The sequence below is a fragment of the Callorhinchus milii genome, unplaced genomic scaffold, assembly GCF_018977255.1.
Source record: "Callorhinchus milii isolate IMCB2004 unplaced genomic scaffold, IMCB_Cmil_1.0 Scaffold5, whole genome shotgun sequence".
NCBI lineage: Eukaryota > Metazoa > Chordata > Chondrichthyes > Chimaeriformes > Callorhinchidae > Callorhinchus > Callorhinchus milii.
The window spans coordinates 27916798-27940701 of record NW_024704746.1 but is presented as its reverse complement, the minus strand read 5'-3'; the positions used below and the strand labels follow the sequence as shown (position 1 = coordinate 27940701).

The 23904-nt window shown below is 40.1% G+C and overlaps 1 protein-coding gene and 1 non-coding gene across 2 annotated transcripts in view; both read right to left on the bottom strand.

The window, feature by feature from the left end:
- Positions 1–5180: 5180 nt before the first annotated feature.
- On the bottom strand, positions 5181–5252 carry trnae-cuc. The gene has a single exon. It is a non-coding gene; the product is annotated as a tRNA-Glu (tRNA).
- A 12026-nt stretch (positions 5253–17278) lies between these two features.
- LOC103185584 (1-phosphatidylinositol 4,5-bisphosphate phosphodiesterase zeta-1) overlaps positions 17279–23904 on the bottom strand; it is a 32102-nt gene continuing 25476 nt past the window's right edge. The window contains exons 9-12 of the mRNA XM_042335028.1: positions 23228–23397; positions 21063–21195; positions 20145–20294; positions 17279–17361 (exon numbers count right to left, since the gene is read on the bottom strand). Of these exons, the coding sequence (XP_042190962.1) occupies positions 17279–17361; positions 20145–20294; positions 21063–21195; positions 23228–23397 (536 nt within the window). The remainder of the gene's footprint in view (positions 17362–20144; positions 20295–21062; positions 21196–23227; positions 23398–23904) is intronic.

Below are 23904 nucleotides of genomic sequence, written 5' to 3'. Positions count from 1 at the left end.
ATCACATCATCAAAAAGTCTCAAGGCGCTTCGCTGTGTATTTGTAGGTGAATGCGACTGCCAATCTGCACAATAAATGCCCCAATATAGCCACTGAGTGAGTGACCAATTTTATTGGAGGATTGTTGGCCAGCACACTGGGAGAAACACTCTTCTTGTATCGAATAGTGCCATGGGATCTTTGACACCCACCTGAACAGACAGGTGTTATATAAAAGCCTGGGTTTAACACCTCATATGAAGGATAGCACCTCTAACAGTGCAGCACTCCCCCAGCACTGGGCTGGAGTGTCACCTTAGACTGCGAATTCAAAGTCCCAACGTTCGCCCACAAAATAGTGAATACACTTTACAGTAAATCCTGTGAAGCACTTTGAGGCGTTGTTCAAAAAAAAATTGGAATTTGGCAACTCAATCCACGGCTGTTTGTGGGACGCTGCTGTGCGCAATTGGCTGCCGTGTTTCACCCACAAAATACACAGGCACTACAATATATTCTGTGAAGCGCTTTGAGACAACTCGATGTCGTGAGAAAGTGCTATATCAAATGCAAGGATTATTATGGAATGATGATAATAAATATTAATTATAATTATTATAATACAATACATTATTATCATAGAATGATGCACAGGATCCATTTACTGAAACTGTATTCAGTCCTGTTTCTCATTCAGTTGGTTATTGTTTGTTGAAGGACATCTTTATAGGGAGGACCTGAAGACGAGCTAACTTCTTTCAAAACATATATTTCTGTCAAAATATTGTGCTTTCAATTTCACAGTTGCTCAGTTTTAATGTATATGCTTTGTTTTTTGAGCCTTTATCTCACCCAGCAATTCATCAGTAAGTACACACCTTCACGTCTCCTATGAAAACAAGAAGATCTCAAAGGTGTAGTGTGTAAGATCTATAGCGAGGTTCAAGTTTACACATACCAGACATATAATCCGCCGTCTCCCATAATCAATGGGTTTCCTTTGTGAATAAGAAGGAGGCTAAATAGGAGATTTGTTCTGCTATATTTCATTGTGATGGTATCTGTGTATACAAAGCAGATGAAGAAATCAGTTAACGAGTATATAAACTTAAAATGTTAATTTCCAGATTCTATCAATCACAGGATCAAGAGTAGAACTACCTCACTTTAAACATCATCATAATAACAATAATACTTGCATTTTATATAGAGCCTTATCATGTCGTTGAGAAATCTTGAAGCACTTCACAGAATATAATAATAATCCTTGTATTTGATATAGCACTTTATCACATCTTCGAGACATCTCAAAGCGCTTCACAGAATATACTGTAAAATGGATTGACAAACAGTCATGGATTGAGTGACCAAATTATTACGTTTTTTTGAAGAGATTATTACCCCCGTAAAGCGATCCGCCAATCGACTAACAACCAGGTTCCTACTTATAATAATAATAATAATCCTTGCATTTGATATACCTCTTATCACGTCTTCGCGACGTCTCAAAGCGCTTCACAGAATAGACTGTAAAGTGAATTGACCGTGTATTTGTGGGCGAAAACTTACTACTAGGTGAACAGAGATGTGTGGATTAAGCAAACTTGCCTAAGGTTTTGCCCCACCCGGGAATCAAACCCAGGTCCTATCGCTTGCGAGGTGAGTTCTCTAACCACTACGTTACAAGACTCCACAAAACATGCAACACACACATACCTTAGTTATCTCAACTTCACTGTTGAAATGCAAATACCATCAAAGCTAGTTAGAAAATGTTTGTCCCCCCTCTTCCACATGGATTTGCCTCTGGTCCATCCACTGATGTTTATGATGTATTGCCTTTAAAACTAAAACAACGCCTCAAGTAAAAAGGGATTCGGCAAGCAAATTCTTTTTGAAAACGTTCATTTAGGAGATATTTTAATTTCAGTGTCCTTCAGCATGTTTGGCTTGTGGTGATTGGCAGCAGTAGCCAGTAAACAGTACAAGCCAAACAGCATCTGTAAACAAAACACATTGTTCAGGAATTCAATCTCAGCCGCAAAGAAATTGTGGGGGAAAAAAAATCATTAAAACAAATTACTTTCCAAACACGGTTTAGCTCAGGATTGCTTTTAAATGATGTGTTTTAACCGCATAAATATATATGTGTACGGAATTGCAGTTTGAAGGCCCTTTTCTTTACAAATTACACAAAATGTCAATGCTTTGAGACAGATATTCTAAATGCTGCAGGGCAAGGGAGAATGTTGTATTCTTTGAGAAAAAAATGTCGTTCCATCAGTTTTTTCTCTGCAGGCACATCAGGCCCTTTAACCGTCAGTTAACCAAGAAAACCCGGTAGAGCTGGGGATGAAAATGCAAAACATTTTGCGATGTTTTTGACCCCCCAAAGCGATCTACCCTGCACCAATTTCCTATTGATGCAAAGTCACCAATCTGAATGGCAGCTATTCTTTGTGCTAAATTTGCCTACAAAGTACACAGGCACTGTACTTTACAGTGAATCTTATGATGTGCTTTGAGACGTCCTCAGCTCTCAAATCGTATTCACTCCCTGGCAGCTTCCTGCCTCTTCAATCTGTTCACACCCCACTCCCCGACCCACCGCCTTTGCCCAGTGGGCAAGTGTCCTGCTACACATCCCTCGTCGCCTCCATTCCTCGACCGTCGGCCGTGCTTTCAGCCATTTTATCCCGAATCTCTGGAACACCTTGCATCATTCCCTCCCATCTTGCCCCCTCTTTGGCTATCTTCAAATCACACCTGGATACGTTTCTCTTCGATCGGTTGTTTTACAGGCATATAAGGAGGTGCAGAAAAAAGAGAGGCAATATTACCTTAGGATGGACCTTGGATTTGTCCAGTTTCAGTCCTACTAGATCTTGCTCTATATTCTATAATCTTTTAACTCTGTTGGCATGTCAGGACGTGGAGCCAGTCTCCTAAATAAAAAGGAACCCCATTTAATGTGAATTAGTATAAAATAATTAGTGTGATTTGGTGTAAATTAGCCTGCTCACGTTTTCTACCTAACTCACAAGTTACGGGTGGAAGAAATGCAGCATCAGGAAAGAGATACTAAAAAAAAAGACTTCACATTCAGGATTCATGCTTAAGAGTCTCCAAACCAAGCTGAGAATTCCTTGCTTCCCACCTACACATGAAAACCCAGAGAGAGATTGTTGGAGTGGAATGCACTCGCTCTCTCTCTCCCTGGAATGACGCATCCTGCTTACCTAATTCTGGAAAGTATTAGGCGCAGGTTGGCAAGAGCCCAAGGCTTGGGGACCCCAGAGTGTGCGTTGGGGTAATTGCTGGAGTCTAACCAGCTAAAACCACGTAGCTTGCAATCGATATCACTGTCTGGCAAGCTTTCCGGCTTCTTGTCACAAATGATAATATAGAAAATCTCTTGAAAGAGTTTCAACATATGATAATAATAATCTTTGCATTTGACATAGAGTATTATCACAGATAATTCAAAGCATTTCTCAGCTTTTACTGTGATGTGTATTTTGTAGAGAAATGAGATAGCCAATTTGTGCGCAGAATGTTCCACAGGCAGCTATAAACTGGATAACCCATAATGGAAACCGCAACCAATTATTTTAACTTTGATTGCTTATAACCTGACGTGTTATGCACCTAGAAATTCAAGCAGACAAATTAGCTGTCTGTGACTACTGTAACGTACTCTTTAAAACTGTTACAAAACGTACAGCCTTGAAACATCTTACAGCACTTTATTGCAAACAACCGTGAAGTAAATGACCAATTTATCGCAAGATTGATGGCAGGATATTGAGAGAAATATGCTTTTCTTTTTCTGAAGTATCATAGAGATCTTTAATGTCCATCTGAACAAGCCGACAGATTTTCAGTTAAATGTTTCATCCATAAGACAGCACCTCTGGCAATGTTACATTCCTCCACTATGTATTGTTATCCTAGACCTCAAGTCCTTAACCTAAACTAACAATCTTCTAACCTAGGGCGAGAGTGCTACCAATTGATTCAACCTTATTTCAGAACTCATCTCTGAGCTTGGTCATTTTTTGACCAATTAAGTTGTAATATTTCTCTCCCTTGTGACTGTGAAGGTCCCGGTTAAGAACACTGTTATTTGATGCCAGTCACACAGTGAAAATAGTTCTCTTACAACTTATAGAGGAGTAGAGACTTGTCGTGATTGGAACATGACTAATGAATGTTCTGAAATTGAGTCTTAGAAGCACTTAGAGGGGAACGTTTTCACAGATCAATATTACAACAGAGTTCAGATAAACAACTATTTAGATAGCAGTACAAAATTCCAATCTAGTACCAGTCCCAGCCATTTTCCTTCTTTAGAAATTCCTATCCAAGCATAACATTTATTGGCAAATGCATTCATCAAAACCCGAGTTACACAGCAATGTTTACCAGCGCTGTCTGACTTGACTGTAAGAAGGCTGGCATTAAAGAACTTAAATTACATTAATTGCTTCAACTCACTAGGGACTCCAAATCAATGGGCAGCAAGCAATATCATTACCCAAGAGAGGTTAGCACAATAAATGCACCACTCACAGTCAGAGTAGCACACAGTAATCAAACTGGGAATAACAAATTTCACATAAAACCTTTCTATAATTGTACTACTGTATAAGTTGCATGTTTTCTATTTCCCATCGATTTACAGTGTCAGGTTTGATGAATTTTGGGTAATCCAAATAGTCCTGTAGTTCATTCATTCCTCGTAAATAAATCTTATTAGAAATTCAGTAAAATCAGACAAACATTTTTAATAAGCCTTAAGTCTGAAGATGTTTCTTCTTACAGAATCATACAATTATACAGCACAGAAGGAGGCCATTCGGCCCATCGTGTCTGTGCCGGTTCTTTGAAAAGAGCTTCCAAATCAATCCCACTCCCCCGCTCTCTCTCCATAGCCCTGCAAACTTGTCCTCCCCAAATAATAATAATAATCCTTGCATTTGATATAGCGCTTTTTACATCTTCTAGGCATCTCAAAGCGCTTCACAGAACATACTGTAAAGTGAATTGACTGTATGTTTGTGGGCGAAATGTGGCAGCCAAATTGCCCACAGCAGTGTCCCACAAACAGAGGTGAATTGAAGTGACCAATTTATTATTGTGTTTTTTTTTCTTAAGGGATTATTATTAGGAGCGTGGAATAAGGAAACTTGCCCAAGTTTTCGCCCAGTTGGGAATCGAACCCAGGTCTCTCGCTTGAGAGGCGAGTGCTCTAACCACTGAGCTACAGGACTCCAAAGAGTTATCTACTTCTCGCTCAAAAGCTGTTATCGAATCGGCTTCCACCATGTTTTCAGGCAATGCATTCCAGATCCAAACAACTCGCTGTGTGAAAAAAAATATTTTCACCTCCCTCTGTTTCTTTTAACAACTATTTTAAATCAGTGTCCTTGGGTTACCGACCCACCCGCCAGTGGAAATAGTTTCTCCTTGTTCACCCTATCGCATCCCCTCATAATTTTAAGAACTTCTATTAAGTCTCCTCTTAACCTTTTCTGCTCCAAGTAGAATAATTCCAGCTTCTCTAACCTTTCCTTCTCATTCCTGGTACCATCCTGGTCAATCTCCTTTGCACCCTCTCCAATGCCTTGACATCCTTCCTAAAGTGTGGTGCCCCAAACTGAACACAGTCTCTAGCTGAGGCCTAACCAGTGTTTTATAAAGGTTCATCATAACTTCCTGACTGTTGTATGCTATGCTCCTATGTATAAAGCCTAGTATTCTTGATTTAAGTTCTATTCCAAATCCTGTAATAGTCATTTTCCCAATTGTTGTCAAATCTCAGAACTTTAAAAGTAGAGGAAAGCTAAACTGCAGGCAATCAAGTAATACAGAAACCAAATCAAAATGATACCAACAAAGGGCAATCAATATTATGCTCGAAACATGGAAACTCACAGAATTGGAAAGGACCATTATTGCCCATCTGGCTATTCCTATTTTCTACAATGCCATTGCTTGCTATCGTGATACAATGCTAGGGTGTCAGCCTGGCTCAGTTGGCAGAACTCTTGCCTCTCAGGCAGAAGGTTGTGGATTCAAGCCCCAAATCGAGACTTTGAACTCAGTCTAAGCTGACACTCCAATGTAGTGCTGAGGTTGTGGCTGTATTGTCAGATGAGGAAGACGTTAAACCGAGGCCCTATCGGCCTGTTCAGATGGACGTTAAAAATCTCATGGCACTATTCAAAACGAGAAAGCAGTTGAAGGTACTTTCTCTTTGTGCTCTGGCCAACAATCTCCCAAGTAAAATTTGTCATTCACTTCATGGCTATTTGTGGGAGATTGCTGTGCACAAATTAGCTGCTGGGTTCACTTACTAATAAAGTTACTGTACTTCAAGGCAAAATCCCGTAAAGTGCATTGAGACATCTTGACGACTTGATGAGGTAGCATACTAAATGCTGGCACGGGACTTAAACTCACAAACCTTCTGGCTCAGAAGGTTGTGGGTTTAATATGAGACAACTAAGCCAGCCTGACACTTGTGTAATGCACATAAAACAATGTTTTCAATTTATAAGAGCAGCAAGTTGTCAAGTTACAAGCGTTCCATTGCATGGCTTTGGAATCATAACTGCTCAACTCTGAGGTAAGCAAGCGACAAAGAGAACTGGAAAAGATTGATGGAGCCCATCTCACCTGCTTGTGATTGACAGATATTCAGTTTCTTACAAAGTCTATTTCCATACTGTGGAGAAAAACCTTTCTCCTGCACACAGTGTCGTCCAAAGGCATTGCGCACTTGTTAAGGACAAGATGCTCCATGCGAGGGTGTATATGGCCAGAGTATCAGTCTTCCACGCGATTTGGACAGGAGTAGCGCCACCGAGGTTTATTTCCCAGAAAAAAAAGTTTTTTTTCCAGAATCATAAGAGCTGCCGCAAATGTTCTACAGCATTATGGATTAGTCCAAAACATTCACACAGAATACTTGTGCAAAGTTTGAGAGATCTTTTCCACATGAACAAAGCAGCTTTCTGATTCTCCGAGACATTGAGTGTCGTTACCTACCACTCTTTTTCGTCCCTCTCCTCCCGTGAAAGTGCTGAATGATTGTGGGTGCAATAGTCATATATTCACACAGCAGGTGATAATAGTCTCATTGAGTCTAGGCCAAATGACCATTTGTGCCTTCAAAGTCAGTGGAGGTTGGGGGGGACGTAAAGGGCAAGGAAGATTACAGACATCTAGATACATCCACTTATCAGACATTCACTTACATGCATTTCAAAGAGACGTCACTGGAAAGCAAAGGGTAGAGGCAACTCCGACAGATTCTTCCATTGCCTTGCCGAGGATTGCTGGGTATTGTCTAGATTGTTCCCAGTTGAGATCACCACCAACACTGAAGGCAATGTCAAATCTTTTTTCTTAAGCCACCACGCTCCGAAGCTCTGGAACTCCCTCCGTCAATCCCTCCACCCTGCCCCTCCCACTTACAAATCCCACCTAAAGACCTTCCTTTTTAATCACAATTACGGTCACCTCCCCCCTCCTCAGCTCGGAGTCAGACTCCAGCACTGTTAAACTCACTGCGACGCCACCCCACGTGAAGGATTCTATGTAATAAATGCGTTGTTGTTAATCTGATCCCAGCTCTGGTCCACATCCCTGACTGTCCAGTGCCTTGGGACATCCTCCTGACATGACTGACGCTCTACAAATGTAATTTGTTGCTGTTGCAACCCATGTCAATTGGGGTAATTTGCAAGTAGATTGTGATTTAGGAAGTGGAAATTCAGATTTGTGAGTCCACATGGATCCCAGCAATGACCAGGGTTTATCAGATTTATTAGACATGTCCTCATTCACCTGTTCTTTCAGTCCAGGATTACCGACCATCCAATACAGAACCAAAATTGTTTCAAAACGTGCAAAAAGATCCTCATAATGAAATGTCTCCGTTTTATGTTCCATTCTAGGTCAGCAGCTCAGGACCAGAAGGATAATAATCTCTGCTGGGAAAAGGAGAACAAGGTTCAAAGACAAACAGAATCAATTGAGAAATGCTCCTGAGCTTTGCTGCAACCTGGGTTACCGCCCAAAGCAAACACAATTTGCAATCGTAACTAGCACTCTGCAAAGTACATCATGCTTCGGGTTGAAATCTGAGTTGTGAAAGTCCTGGATAGCTTTTTCCTTAAAGAAGAAAAGCACAAACATGAGAGTATGAGAATGAGTCAAGAACTACAGGGGCATGTGGGTCACTCCCAGAAAATAAAACTTTCACAACGTTTTTAACAACAAAAAGAAAGGTTTATCCTGAAGAGGAAGCTCTATTTTTTTTACCTCCATCTTCTCCAGCCTCCCCTAACTTCTCACTTGCCCCCAGCTCAATCCTGGTGCTCATTAGATTGTGGCGCTGGTGCCCAATTATCACTTAGGGCTTGAACTTCAAACAAGCCTTTGTAAGGCCCCCTTGATTGTGACATCCTTTTAATGAGTCGCGCACACAAAAAAGCAATTCGCTCCTTAACACCCAGGTTGAGTGTCAATAACCATAAAAGGCAGTGACAGGGTTTATCCCGCTGTCATAAGAACATATTAAAATCCACAATTTGCAGGGCTGTTTTATTTTGGCACCTTAATTGTACGTTTTATTAAATCACACCAGGATCTGTGCCATTCTCAGCTAGCGTGGTGAAGCCGACAGATAATTGAACAGCAAAGAAATGAATGATGCCATCTGCTCCCAAATCCTCTCCACAATATGGCTTTTTACAAGCACAGGCATAGACATGAGCAGTGCACATCTGTGTATCTGGAGGCCAAGGAGGTCATCATTTAAGCCTTATCCTGAGGGGAGTTGGGTGACAATCTTAGATTTGCGTTCAAGGGAAGCATGATTACTTAGGCCATCAATTTGAAACTATTGCACAATCTTGACACAACGGCAGAGTTTCCTCCCATGCTAACTGTAAATCCATCAGCCAAAAAGGCAATTATTGTTCTGTTTCAAGACCGCTCACTGTGGCTCGAGTCGTTTAATTTGTTGCTGATCTAATTCTCAGCTGTCGTATAATAGCCTCGCTTGGCCCACTATGTTCCAATTCCGATGTTTTCTCTTCGTTCTGACCTTCTGCGTGGCTTTATATCTCCACGTTATGCACTCTCGTGTTTTTATTGCCTCTTGTCACACTGCAACCAGCTGTTATTGATTGCAAAGCCTCCCTGTACTGGTATAAATACACTGAAAACAAAATGTTGACACGGGGCTTCTACACAGCTTGCCTGGTCTGAGGCATCTGGGAGGTCAATTTCTAATTTTTGAATCATTAAGTTTACCCTGCAGCCTAAAACAGTGGCCTGAAAAACAATCTCAAAAGCAAAAGTTTAAACTGAAAGCAGTGTGAACATAGCGACCTAATGTATAATCACATCTTGTCCAGTTATGTGGATTCCTGTAGTGTAGTGGTTAGTGCACTTGCTTCGCGAGCGAGAGGACCCGGGTTTGATTCCTGGGCAGGGCGAAACATTGGGCAAGTTTCCTTATTCCACGTGCCTTTGTTCACACAGCAGTAAGTTGGAACCCACTTGTTAGTCGATTGCCGGATTGCTTTCCTGGGTAATAATCCCTCCACAAACAGTCATGGATTGAGTGATTATTACCCCTGGAAAGCGATCCGCCAATCGACTAACGAACCGGCTTCCTACTTATTGCTATGCAAACAGAGGCTTGTGGAGTAAGGAAACTTGGCTAAGGTTTTGCCCTGCCCAGGTCGTCTCGCTTGCGAGGCAAGCACACTAACCACGACGCTACACAACACCACATATTATATGAAACAAACAGTTGTGACATGTCACAACACAGCTTTTTGATATTCAAATAATTTCTTACTTAAAATAAATGATAATAATTCAATTCCAACCACCAAGTAAAGCTTTAAAATCTAAAGCTTAAGCTTTAAGAAAAATCCTCTTAAGCAAAAACTTATTCATTCAAGAAGTGGGAGATGATATCACCATGGTAATAAAACTCTAATACAATATTTAGATCATCCAACAGAAGTAAAGGAATAACTCACTTCCTCAACTCTCCTCCCACACACATAAACATATATACATTCGACAGGCACCATTGAACTTGTGCAATTACATCAACATTTTTTTGCTAATGTGTTCCAATCTGAAATACACATTATTAAACGGTGTTTGGCGTCAGTGAACATCAGGGTAGCATTCCAACACTGTTTAGGAAAGGTGTTGGAAGTTTTTTTTTAAGAGTTGCAGTTTTTCATCAGTTTCACTTCTTAACTAAATCCTTTTTTCCATTTCACTTTTGTCCAGATTCTCCAGGTGCTCATTTTTGAAAATTTACTTTTTAACCAGATGTGAATCGAACGACAAAACACAAATGTGGTTCTGTAAAAACAGGAAACCAATGTATAATCAGACTACAGTATAAGTAGTTGTCATGTCTCCCATTCACGTACAAAATACATAGTCATTACCATACATCTTGTGAAGTGCTTTGAGCCATCCTCTCAACATTAAAGGCATTGTATTAAAACATTAAGGATTATTATTATTTAAAGTTCCCTCAAGCAAGGCTGTCGTTTCCTCAGTATAGCAATAGTTTCCAGTCTCTTTTCTTGAGATGGATTTGAGATGGATCTCACATTGCTAAGCCTAGGATAGGATTACTGAACAGTGGCCATTCAATTACCCCCATGTATTGCTTGCCACGTAAAAGCAACAGGCCACAATATGTGCAAGCAAGGGAGATGAAAAAAGCCAGAAAGAGAGAGACTAGTGACATATTTTGTGGGGAAGGGTAGGGAAGCAGGGTGGATAAAGGAGGGCTTGACAGGTATTAGATGAGAGAGTACAGGTTTATTATTTTAGTTTACAAATGAAGTCATTCATTGGTGAGTGAGCAAATTCAGTGGGACTGAATTGACTTTTACACGTAGGTTATTGGTAAGTAGTAGCAAGCTTCAACATGATTGACTCCGGATGATATTAAGGTGTATTTAAGTCGAGAATGAAATGATGCAATCCATTAAGCCTTGCTGAAACAAGGGATTTTTTCATCCATGAATAAGTCGACAAATTAACTCACCAAAATATGTTATATGGGAGTTGGATCTGAACCACAAAGCTGAAATATTTGTACCACTCACGTTCCAATGGCAATAGACAAAATACCACCTGGACCTCAGTAACATTGATGAATGAGGAAAGTGAACCACATATGACGACATTTATAGTATAGTTAGAGCAAACCTGAGCCAACCCTCTGTGATCGTCTCGTTTATCCAGCAACTTGTGTGGAGTTCAGTAGCGCAGTGGTTAGAGCACTCACCTTGCAAGCGAGAGGACCCGGGTCGATTCCTGGTCAGGGCGAAATGTTGGCCAAGTTTCCTTACTCCACACACCTCTGCTTATCTAGTAGTAAGTAGGACTCAGTTGTTAGTCGATTGGGAGATCGCTTTTCCGGGGGGGTAATCCCTTTTTTTAAAAAAGTGTAGGTCATTCAATCCATGACTGCATGTGGGACATTGGTGTGCGCAATTGGCTGCTGCATTTCGCCCACAAAATATACAATCAATCCACTTTGCAGTATAGAAGACATGAGAAGGCGCTATATCAAATGCAATGTTTATTAATATTATTATTATTACCCGAGCCAGATTAGATTTGCAGTGCTCCAGAGCACAGTTTATGATTGACCAAACAGCCTGACTTATCACCAAGATAAGAACAGACATGTCACTGAAGAATTCTTCTCACTTGGCTCTTGATAACCACCCAAGCCAACTCCCCAGCAGATAAAAATGGTTCCAACTGAATAAACAGCAGAAAATTTACAGTGTAGTTCAAATGTGCAGTTTCAGCAGGTTTGCTTCCAGCAGTATCCCGACACACACTTCGGGACAACTGAGGACTTAACTGCTGCCAACCTCTGTGTTCTCATAGCATAAGCAACGCAAAGTGACATTACCTTCTCCCTCCCAACCCTGCAGAAAAACGGAACAGACATTCTGTTTCTTTTTAAGTATAAGAAAGGGGACAGCAAACCAAAAATATTCTGACCTTGTTTGATTGTAATACTGGGTCCCAGAAGTGAGAATATTTTAAGTAATAATAAGAATAATCATCCTTGCATTTGATAGAGCACCTTATCACATTGTTGAGACGTCTCAAAACGTTTCACAGAATGTACCGAATTGACGGTATATTTTGTAGGCGAATCCCAGCAGCCAGTTGGGCACAGCAGTGTCCTACAAACCATCAGGGATTGAGTGATCAAATTATTTCTTTTTGTTTTAGGGATTATTATGCCCGGACAGTATTTAAATTATTAGCCCCGGTTACAGTACTGAAACTCTGTCTGTCCAGCGCCTTGGGATGTCCTCCTGCTGTGAAAGACGCTATTACAAATGCCATTTTGTTGTTGTTGTTGTATTTAAATTGTGAGGTTACCACAAAACCAGTGCCCCCCAAAAACACACTGTTTTAGGAAATGAAGCTGTTCACTGTAAATGCAATCATACGCAAAGCCCAACACCGTGTCAGCCCTCAGGGAAAAGTGTCGCAACTCTTCTCAGGTGCAGGTTGCGAAAACCTGTAACACCCCAGACAGTCATCACAGCGATAGTGCACACACGGTAATATGACATAGACATTTTGATGATACAAGTGTTTTTAGAAGGATTATGAAAAGGCGAACTTTATGAAAGGTTTATTGTGTGAAGGCAGGATCTGCGAAACTAATTGAAAGTATGGCTTTGGTCATTCCAAAAAAATAAAAAGAATTCGGTAACTCAATCCACAACTGTTTGTGGGACACTGCTGTGCGCAATAGGCTGCTGCATTTCACCCACAAATACACAGTCACTCCAGTTTTCAGTATGTAATGTGAAGCGCTTTGAGATGTCTCAACGACATGATAAGGCGCTGTATCAAATGCAAGGATTATTATTATTACCAATTTACATTGAAATGCGAAACGCGCAGCCAATTGCGCACAACATTTGAGTTGCCAGTATATATTCTCTTCATGTTAGGTGGATCCACTATAACGTTGCACAAGTCTGATCATTTTGTCCAAGCTCATTTGGAAATCATTTATATCATAGAGCCAGTCACAGGCCAAAAAACAACAATGTTAATGAAGGGACAAATGCTTAAGAGAGGATTGAGATGAAAAAAAAATAATGTCGAAGGTTCAGTATATCAAGATAAATATTGTATTAAAGTTTTGGAGTGCATTCAAAACAATAGCTCACTCCCAGAGTTCAGGAAGCTTTTTTTTAAAAACAAACTGTGAACTTTACTCATGGTTGATGTCATCCGAAGTTGCTGGATGGGTTTCAGATTTGCAAAAGATTCGCAGCTCTCTGCTATTTTGTGTGTAATCTCTCTAAAATAAAACAGGCTTAGGCCACAGTACAGTAACTTTAACAACTCTGCTTTATAATATTATATATAATAAACCTTGCATTTGATACAGCGCCTTAACATGTTGCAGAGACGTCTCAAAGCACTTCACAGAATATACCGTAAAGTGAATTGACTGTATATTTTGGGGAAGAAACGCGGCAGCCAATTGCTCACAGTAGTGTCCCAGAAACTGTCGAGGATAGAATGACTAAATTTGTTATTTATTGCTGAAGGGAGCAGTAAGGAAAGCGATCCGCTAATCAAATAACAATTGGGTTCTTCCTACTTACTGCCAGATAAACAGAAGTGTGTGGAGTAAGGAAATTCGCTGAAGGTTTGGCCCCGCCTGGGAATCGAACCCAGGTCCTCTCGCTTGTGAGCCGAGTGCTCTAACCACTACATTACAGGACTCCACGTATCAATTAAAGCAAGGATTTCAAGCACTGATCTACCAAACATAGTAATCAAGCACTACATATGTGAGGTTCCTCTGATAGGTACAAGGCTGCGATGTGTAAAAGTTGTTCAATTCTGTAGTATGAGTTATAAATACAGTGGCTAGTTCAAGCTGCTTTCCTACAGCCCTGTCAAAAGACTGAGTTAGTCAAATTCCAAATCCACTATAATTACATTTTGGAGTTTCGTGATGAATGTTCCCTTCCATGGCTTAATAACTTAAATAACAGTAGACTTTCAGGGAAAGCCTACAGACCATGATACTAATCTAATTGGCAGTATAATCTGTACAGCAGTTACACAATCTATAATTCCCCATGAATATGGGCATTAATTCTCTTCTAACAAGTGAATTTCCCCTGCAGTAGTTCTTATGGTGCACCATAAGAAGGCAACAAGAGTCCTGTAGCTCAGTGGTTAGAGCACTCGCCTCGCAAGCAAGAGGACCTGGGTTCGATTCCCGGGCAGGGCGAAACCTTCGGCAAATGTCCTTACTCCACACACCTCTGTTTACCACCAGTAAGTGGGAGCCTGGTTGTTAATTGATTGGCAGATCACTTTTCCAGGAATAATAATTCACTTTACAGTATATTGTGTGAAGCGCTTTGAGATGGTCTTGAAGATATGGTAAGGCACTATATCAAAGGCAAGGATTATTATTTATTATTAACCGGCAAATAAAGTGCTTCCCTCTTAAAATCTGTGCAGTTGTAACAAAGCACAAATCAATGCTTCCAGCAGAGGAAGGAATAAGATGGGGTGGGGAGGGGAGGGAGAAATAAAGGTAAAGGTAAATTGCTCTTTATAAACTATATATAATTCCACACTGAAACTCCCTCCAATCAATCTCTGATCACTTCAGGGAGCTGTTTCAAATCTGTTTCAATCTCTTAGAGTGAAAGATAGTGAATGCTAAATTCATTTTATATTAAATATTGAATTCTGAGTTCAAAACTACAGCGGCAACAAATCACCTCAGTTGCTTTCAGCACAGATCAATAGAGTTTTTAATGTAACGCTGAATAGAATTGATTGAAAGTGACCAGTTGTTAATATAAATTATAACCAAAATTTCATTTAATAAGTATTGAGGGGCCCACGGATAATAAAGTTATGTATTTTGCAATTTATTTTGGTTTAATAGATGCTTTCTGCCCTGTTACCCCGGCTTCCACAAGCCGAGCTAGTCAACAGCATGAGAAAGTGGAGTCCTGTAGTCTATTGGTTCGAGCGATCACCTCGCAAGCGAGAGGATTCGAGTTTGATTCACCAAGCAGAGCGAAACCTTAGGCAAGTTTCCTTACTCCACACGCCTCTTTTTACCTAGCAGCAAGTAGGAACCCGTTTGTTAGTCGATTGGTGGATTGCTCTTCGGGGGTAATAAACCCTTCAAAAATAATAATAATGATTTGGTCACTCAATTGCTGTTTGTGAGATGCAACCGTGCGCTATTGGCTGCCGCGTTTCGCCCACAAAATATACAGTCAATTCACTTTGCAGTATATTTTGTGAAGTACTTTGAGACGTTTCGAAGACGTGATGAGGCGCTGTATCAAATGCAAGGATTATTATAAAATGCTACATAAATAGAGTAAATCGAGACCCAGACAGAAATTTTCCTCATTCTAACTTCTGCCTTAGCACAACTCAACTGAGATCAACGGATGGGAAGGGAAAGAACAACAAAAAAACAACAACTTGCATTTATATAGCGCCCCTCAGGCAGGGTAGAGTCCCATAGCGCTTAAAACAACAGAAGCCTCTCATACAGTAGCAGCTCTCTGCATGAATGCTCCAACGCACTGCATCACTGCACGACAGAATAATGTTACGTTTCATGCAAAACATCATCCTTCCCTGTTAAAAATTAATATTCGGGTTCAATCGTGAAATTTTCTCCCAATTACTTAAGGATTAGATTCTGGTGAAAAGATTCTTTGAACAGGTTCCTTTTACAGCAAACGAAGCCCCAACTTGTGAAATCCGGTACAATATTTTGTTTGCAGATTTTAGAAAGATAGTAAATATAGTTAATCTTGCATTTGTGTTCGTCTTAACCAGGATCTGGTACAGAGCCATAGCAATAGCGAGGCCTGTTTACTTTGAATCTTGATGTATTTCCTCAGGGAGGGGAAGGAAGCTTAACTGGAGAAACTTCTGTCTTTTCCTCTTCAGTTCCTGTCTTGGTCTGATTGTATCAAAACCTAATACCACATTTTTGTTGTTTGAGTCAGTCGATGTGCAACAGAACAAACCAGATGTGGAGGTTAGCCTCCAAGTAGCAATTGGTTGATCAACTGATCCTTTTAAAGTACAATTTGTCAAAGTTGCCAAGTAATAAGTGAGCTGCGTTTCTGAAGATCATGGAAGTCACGAAAAAACAGGGCAAAGAAAAGATAAATAAATCTCAAGAAAGCAAGCATTCTTCCAAGGCCGTCGAGGCAAAGAGAACATTTCGACACAGAGCCTGATTGAACTGAGATTAAGAGAAACAGATACAGAAAGCAAAAGAGCCAAAAACAGGTTTAAGGGGGAAAACAATTGAAAGAGAGAGAGAGAGGGGGGGGGTGGGGGGGAGGTTGGGAGAAAAACAGTTTGTTACCAGAGATGTCGAGTAGATCCGATTGAAAAAGTCACAAATTTAAAGTAAAAATAAGATAGTTGGTGAATGAACGTTGGTGGCAGCTGGGGTCACTTTATTCTGTACCCATTTCAAACATTGTATGATTTGGGTTGAGAAGTAGGTTCTGCCTTATGTAAATATTGGCACCACTTGCCTTTGTTTTTTTGACAGTCAGTCTATGTTCACAGTCTGTGTTGTGCTTGTCCTGGTGGCTCAGACATACAGCGACCTACTCCAGAGTAATGCAACTTCACAGCAACTACACTGGGGCAGGAGGAGGAGCAGAGACCAGATGTTTATAAACTGGGAGGGGAGAAAACCAGGGGCATTCTGCTCAGCTCCTTACTGTTACTGGAAGCAGTTACAAAGGCAGGGGTGGATTGAGCATCTCACCATGATGCCTCACACTGGGAGACGAGAACAGAAAGAAGGAAAACAAAAGTATGCGAGTAAAACATTTTTTGGGATTAATCAATACGATTTTGTGTCTATTATAAATAGCAGTTGGGGGGGGGGGAAGGGGATTAAAAGAAAAAAAATCGGAGTTTCTTCCCTCGTTCCCTGCTGGCAGTAGCTGCAGTGCAGTGGGCAACTTCTCTCGATGTTATCGTGTTATATAAACACAAAGCAATGTAAGCTATGGTTAGTTCATTCTTAACAGGACGACTCCACGCTAAGATTCTGGAAATATTTCAAACAGAAAGAACAATCTTGAATCGTAACTGTATTCTGATTTGAAATGGGAAAACTGCATGCATGATCCGAATCATTGTTCCTCAAGGTGACTTTCTTCTAAGCATACCACACGTACACAAACAGCTTCGCTGGAGAAAGGCTTAGGCCATCAAAGCTCAATAGTGGAACAAAACGATAACCTGAAAAAGAACAATTAAGGGGCAATTCAATCATCGCTCAGTTTGATATAACTATCATGCTGTTCCTCATGAATGGTGAACTTTCCATTCCTTGCTTATAATAATCATTATACTGTAATGATAATAACCTTATCGTGTCGTCAAGATTTTTTTAAAAAATCTTATATAAAATAGAGCTATACAAATGCAACTTTTTGTGGTTAATATTGGCACCTCCAACTACTTATGAATAATCTCAGTTGTCAGGCAGTCCATCACACCTTACATTATAAAGGGCGCCTTGGTTAGTTGGGTAGCAAACAAATGAACAATAGCATGAAATAGTTGATTTAACGTTAAAATAATTTCAGTTGCCATATTTGTACCGCGTCCAAAAATTATACAAGTTTACAAATGTCACAATTCACCAAGTATATAATAAATACAGGCATGTTTAGCATTAATACCAAAGCTTTTACAAAATAATTTCCAAAAAGCTCTCCCAGCCAGTTTATTTGATTTCTATTTTTAACTCGTGCTCACTCAATATCACTAAAAGTCAATCTAAAATTAAAAAGCAGTGCTATAGTCTCTCTTCTAGACAACGCAAAGCTAATGGAAAGTGCCTTCAATTTTAGGGAACAAAATAAATAGAAAACCTGCAACCATTTCCTTCAGTTATTGAACTTGGCTTCAGATAGGGTTGGCTGCATATCACTTAAGAATAAGGTTTTATTTGACATGAAATATCATTCGGTCATCACAGGATCAATCAATCTTGAATAGTTTTTAATGACATGGTAATTCAGACATAGTATGGTAAGATACAATTGCCTCTTCAAACTATTACCAATGTTACGTATTGTCTGTTACTCATTATCCAGCCAATTAATAACTAAAGTGTCTCTCTGTACTTTGAAGTTCACAAGCTTTTACTTCAGCCACAAGACTCATGAGGGACCTAAACAAGGGCTTGCTAAAAAATCAATACATGTAATATCCAGCCCTTTACCTTCGCCCATTAACTCCTGTTTCAAACAACTCTGACCACTTTGTTTGGTGTGACCGACATTGGCTTTGAGCAATTAGCTTTACTCTCCCTGAAAGCTTTCGAACAGCGTTCTTCACAACAGGCTCCAGTGATTTTTTTTCTTCCCCCCACTATCATCGTGAAGCTACCAGGCCTAAACCCCTGCGTGGGTTTTATTTGCTTACAAAAAAGTGAAAGGGAAACCTAAAGACCGAGACCAGTGACTGGTCTGCCCATCCAAGTCCTACCAACGAGCCAGGCTGGGCAGTGCTGTCGTCAGCCGTGCCCGGAGTACTGTGGACCCGCCTGGCTCAAGAACTTGACGACCAAGATTGCCACAGAGGGCTGGCTCGAGTGTGTTATTTCATTGCCAAGCATGTCACCTTGGAGCTAGTCCAGCTCCCCTCCCAGATGATCGTCACAACTTGTTAACCACACAATTCACAAAAAAATTAAAAGAAAATCAGTGGTGAAGACACAAAGAGATGAAACTCGAGAATGTAAGGGAAAGTCAAAAAAATGCGTTTGCCTACAAAAATACACAGTCACTCCACTTTACGGTGAATCCGGGCTACGTAAATGCTAGGATTAATATTATTATTATTACATCAAATGCAAGGATTTTTTTAGGATTATTATTAAAGGAGTCAAACTTGCAGTATTCCTAAAATCAATCTGTTATTTAATTCAGTTTCTTTTCCTAAAGTAGGTTTTGAAAAGTAGAAGGTTTAGTTAAAATCAATTGTAACAGCCAGAAATAAAAGAAAACACTCCTCACATTATTAAAAACATGGAAGTGATTGAGGGAAAAATAATTCTCCCCACATTGGGGGAAGGGGGAAGTAATTTAAGAGTGGGTTTTTGGAAACGTTTAAGTACATTTTCTCTAACATTCCTTAATTATTGCTGGTGATTAAGAAATGGAATTCATGAAGAAATACTGCAATTTGTCCCCCAAATGGGGTATAATTCAATCCTAAGGCAGCAGGCTATCACAGTGGCTAAGTTAATACGTCCCTCCTGAAGGATACCTCATTCTGTGTTGTGAAGCAATACTATACCAAGGAATTCAAATTACACCATAAACTGTTTGTCCAGAGATTTGTTAGTCCCTTGAAACCCTGCTACTAGCTATTTATTTGATTACCAAATGTATGTGGCTTGAGAACATTTGGATGCGGCCATGGGAAATGAGAAGAAACTGAATTGGCATGTACAGCACATAACTCACACTGACGTGACAGTATTTGTGTTTGCCATTTGAGACAAGGATATGCAATGCCTTGTACCGAACACACTGTTGAGAAAGTACCTACAATTGATCCAAAGTCCAACAGTCCTCAAACAATGGAATCCACCAGTTGCTATTCTTATTTCAAACATTTAACTCACTGCAGTTGACAGCAGCACTAACTCAACAAGTCTCCACATCAGGAGGACGTCCCAAGGCCTTGGATAATCGAGGATTCGCACCCAAGCTGGGGATTGGATTTGAGAGAGGTGCTATTATCTAGTCAGTGAAGCCCTCCAGTAAACCAGAGGTCTCTGCGCTGTATCTGAGTATGAGTGCCAATCTCCGCGAGTGCCCACACCAGTTGCAGTGCCCCCTGCTGGTCCGGGAGGACCTATAGCTAACTCGCCAATCTGGATAACTCTTTGTTGAGCTTTTTTTCCGGATGGGAATAACAAGTTATCCGCAGTTTACTGTAGCCACTGATGACAGATTTTAGCTGTAAAAACACTTACGACCAGTAAACCTTAATGACATCTTTACCTTTCTTCATGCTGGTAAATGGCAGAGTATATTGACCGAGGAATTCATTCTTGGAAAAGAGATTGCTGTCTCTGACAGTAAAACGAACCAATGCAAGTTCTGGAACCTGAATGCTAAAGGTGAAAATGTCATTCCATTTGGGATTATTACCTGAAAGAAAAAAAAAGAAGATTTTAGTTTACAGAACTCAGAGCTAGCGTAAATATAGGATGTGCCTGTCGGGCGAAGGAAGGGTTGCAAGTAGCATGAAATATTAACCTGCAATGTCTTCTTTCATTACGCTCATTTAATTATGGCTAGTGTTGTATCCAAACAGTTTTAAACATGGGTGTAAAATATCATAAAACAATGCTGCTCATATTTCATTTGTATCATAAAAGTATTGAAAATCACAAGTTTTATTGTACACAAGATAAATGTTATAACGTCAAGGTGGTGCAATATCCAGTGGAATCAAGTGATATTTTCCAACAATGATAAGATCACTGTTAGCTCCATTAAATATTTTATTATACAAGTGGCATTAAACAGCATATTTTTGTATAAAATACTCTCCGTTAACAAATGTGCTGATGACTAAACTTACATTTGCATGGCATCTTTCACATCGGGAGGATGTCCCGAGGCGCTGGACAGTCAGGGATATGGATCCGAGCTGGGGGTTGGGATCAGGAGGGGTGGAGGGCAGTGATGGTAGGGGTAGGAGAATGACCAAAGGCAAGGTTGAAGAGGAGGGTTTGGAAACAGGCCTTGAAGGAGGCAAGGGAAGGATTGAGGTGAAGGGACTGTGGGATGGAGTTCCAAAGACTAAAAGCCCGACCACTGAGCGGAGGACATGGAGGCATGTTATATGCAACTATAGCAAAATGTCATTGAAACTTTTCACAGAAAAACACTGGAGTTTTCTGTTTTCCTCACCTTGAGAATGTAGACTCTTGCTTTGCTGTTTTGCATTGTCCTTGGGTAGACCATAGATTTGCACTTGCACATAAGGGTCAACTGTTATTTTACTACAAGTTTTGGAAATTGGTATGTGCTCACCTCTAATAATCTGGACAGAAAGCATATGAGTCAGTTATACACTTAGGCAGTACTGTACAACAAATCACAGAGCTTAACTATACTGTATTTAGATAGAACAGTTGAACAATAACATTTACATTAAAAGCAAAGCAAAATTAACTTATTTCTCTGTGTACATAATCATTTCTCTAAGGAGAATCAAATAGTTAGTTAACGATTAGTGGTTAGCTGCAACTAATTTAGATCTGAAGATTTGTGCCTCAATGATGTCCTTAAAACAGAACAAAGCCTTGCAATGGCTAGCTTCAAGCAATGAAGGAATACATACATCAAGCTATTAGTTAGCTATGCAGTGTGATTACACAGACACTACCTCTTTGGCAGATCACAAGTCATCTGTTTCACAGGACACCTACAATTCAAGAGCTTTTACTGCTTTTTTGCATTGTCATTTCTCACAACTGATAAAACATAGCTCTATAGCAATGAAAGTTGAGACAATTCATAAGAGATTCAAATCTGCAATTAAGCATTACATATGTCCAGCCATTCTTAAATAATTGCTATGGAATTCACCAGATTGGCTTAGATGAAGAAGGCCCACCTCCTTTTGCAATTGGTTTATTCCTATTCCTGAACAAAACGTATTTTCCTGCCAGTTTGACATTATTTTAGATTCTGGAGGGAGCATTTGAACGCTGTTTCACAGGACATTAATTAATTAATTAATTAATTTGGCCTCATGTTTATGTTGCATTCTCTTTGTCAGGAAAAGTAATAAGAGAGAGAAATCCTTGGGCCCAACCCTTGTGCAAGTCGTGTAGGGTTGAGTGGTTGGTGGGGGTACACAAGTGAATTCACTTGGTATCCTGTGAAGTAATAACAGAGTTGAATATAAAACTGTGTCCACTCCAAATTGGCAGACAAGATAGCAGCAATAAGAAGTTAGGAACAGGAACAGATTGTGTTGCAGAAGTTGGGAAGGTTCATTGCCACAATTATTCTTTAGGAATGAATGAAAATATGATATATCACAGCAAATCTGTTCTGAAATGTTATTAATTTCACAGTTCAGCAATAAGGGCACCCACATGTCGAGGAATAGCTTTATTAGTGTAATATCAATGGCACTCATTGAAAGCAAAGAAATCAGGAGAAAAATTACAACATTAGTATTCTGCTCAACCCACCTCCTTCTTTAACACCATTGTCTTTTCTATCCAATTCTCTCGCTGGCTACTTTTAATTTATTTTCCACAGCACCAGCCTCATTATTTCTCATTATTTTCATCTAAAATTTTATTTTAAAAATTGCACTCACACTTTCCTTCCTGTCTGACACAATCTTGGAAGCATATAAATTACAGCAGAGTAATGGAACCATTCATTCCATTGGTCTACATTGGTGCTCGCTCCTCCATTGTAAACCTATCACCATGTGTAAGAGTATCCAAAGTAGACTAAGAGTTCAACATATGTGAGCCACCTGCACACAGAAATTTTCATGGGTCTGGAATGCAATATGTGCTCTCTCCCTGGAGGGACGCAACCTGCTTATCTAATTTCGGAAAGTATTTGGCGCAGGTTGGCAAGAGCCAAGACTTGTGGACCCCAGAGTATGCGTTTGGAACTGATGGAGTTTAGCCAACTGAAAATGGATAGCTTGTCATTGAGAGTACTGTCTGACGAGCTATCCCACTATTTGTCCAGCTGGGACCATCCTAACAGTAGGTTTTGGCTCGCAGGGTTAACAAGAGCTGAATGAAAAAGACAATTATTGAATATTTGAAGACAAATATGGAATGAATATAAAAATAATTTCTACACAAAGCCTGACTTGACAACTCAGATGGAGGACAAAATAGGATGGAGGAGATCAAGCATTTGTAATTTGCGCTGTATCATGTTATATCTCTAAGCTTTTCGCAGTATTTACTGTCAACTGTAATGGTTGTATTTCTGTAGCACCGCAGTTAGAAGGAAATTGCATTTGTATTGCTTCCTGGCTGTGCAGTATTTCAACTGCATTATTCTGCGCCTGATAGTTATCTAACACAAACCTGTATTATAAGAGTCACTGGATCACGTTTGTGTTGAGGATTGAATGGATTAAATTTTGTGTCATTGTTCATGAACTCTGGTTTAAGCACGTAGCCACACCTTCCATTGGTGAGAAATCTGCCATTGTTAAGGTCCATACATAATCCAGGGCTCTGGTAATTCAAAGCCACTGTAGGTACAAAGCAAAAGACAGTGAATGTTGAGGTCACCATCAGTGGTGTAAGATTGAGTAATTCACGTAGATTTTTATTGATGTATAGCAACAATTTATAATTGCACAGCGCCTTTCACATCAGAAGGACATCCCTGGACAGTCAGGGATTTGGACCTGAGCTGAGGGTTGAGATCAGGAGGGGTGGAGGGTAGGAGTGAGAGGGTGGCTGAAGGCGCGGTCGAAGAGGGTAGTCTTGAGGCTTAATCTCAACTTAATTTATAAGCAGAGATATTACAATCAGCACCTGATTCTCTGCCTGATGAATTTCAAAAACATGTGGTTACACAGCCAATAGCACTACTGAGACAACAGGGAAACCAATTTGGAAGGTAAGCGATTCCAAATCATAGCACCGGGGTATTGAATTAGAGAAAAATAACAGACCTGGCAAAATTCTCTTTTAAATGAATGCAATATTCAAAACCAATTAAAACCAATCCTCTGGCGCTTATTTTACCTTTA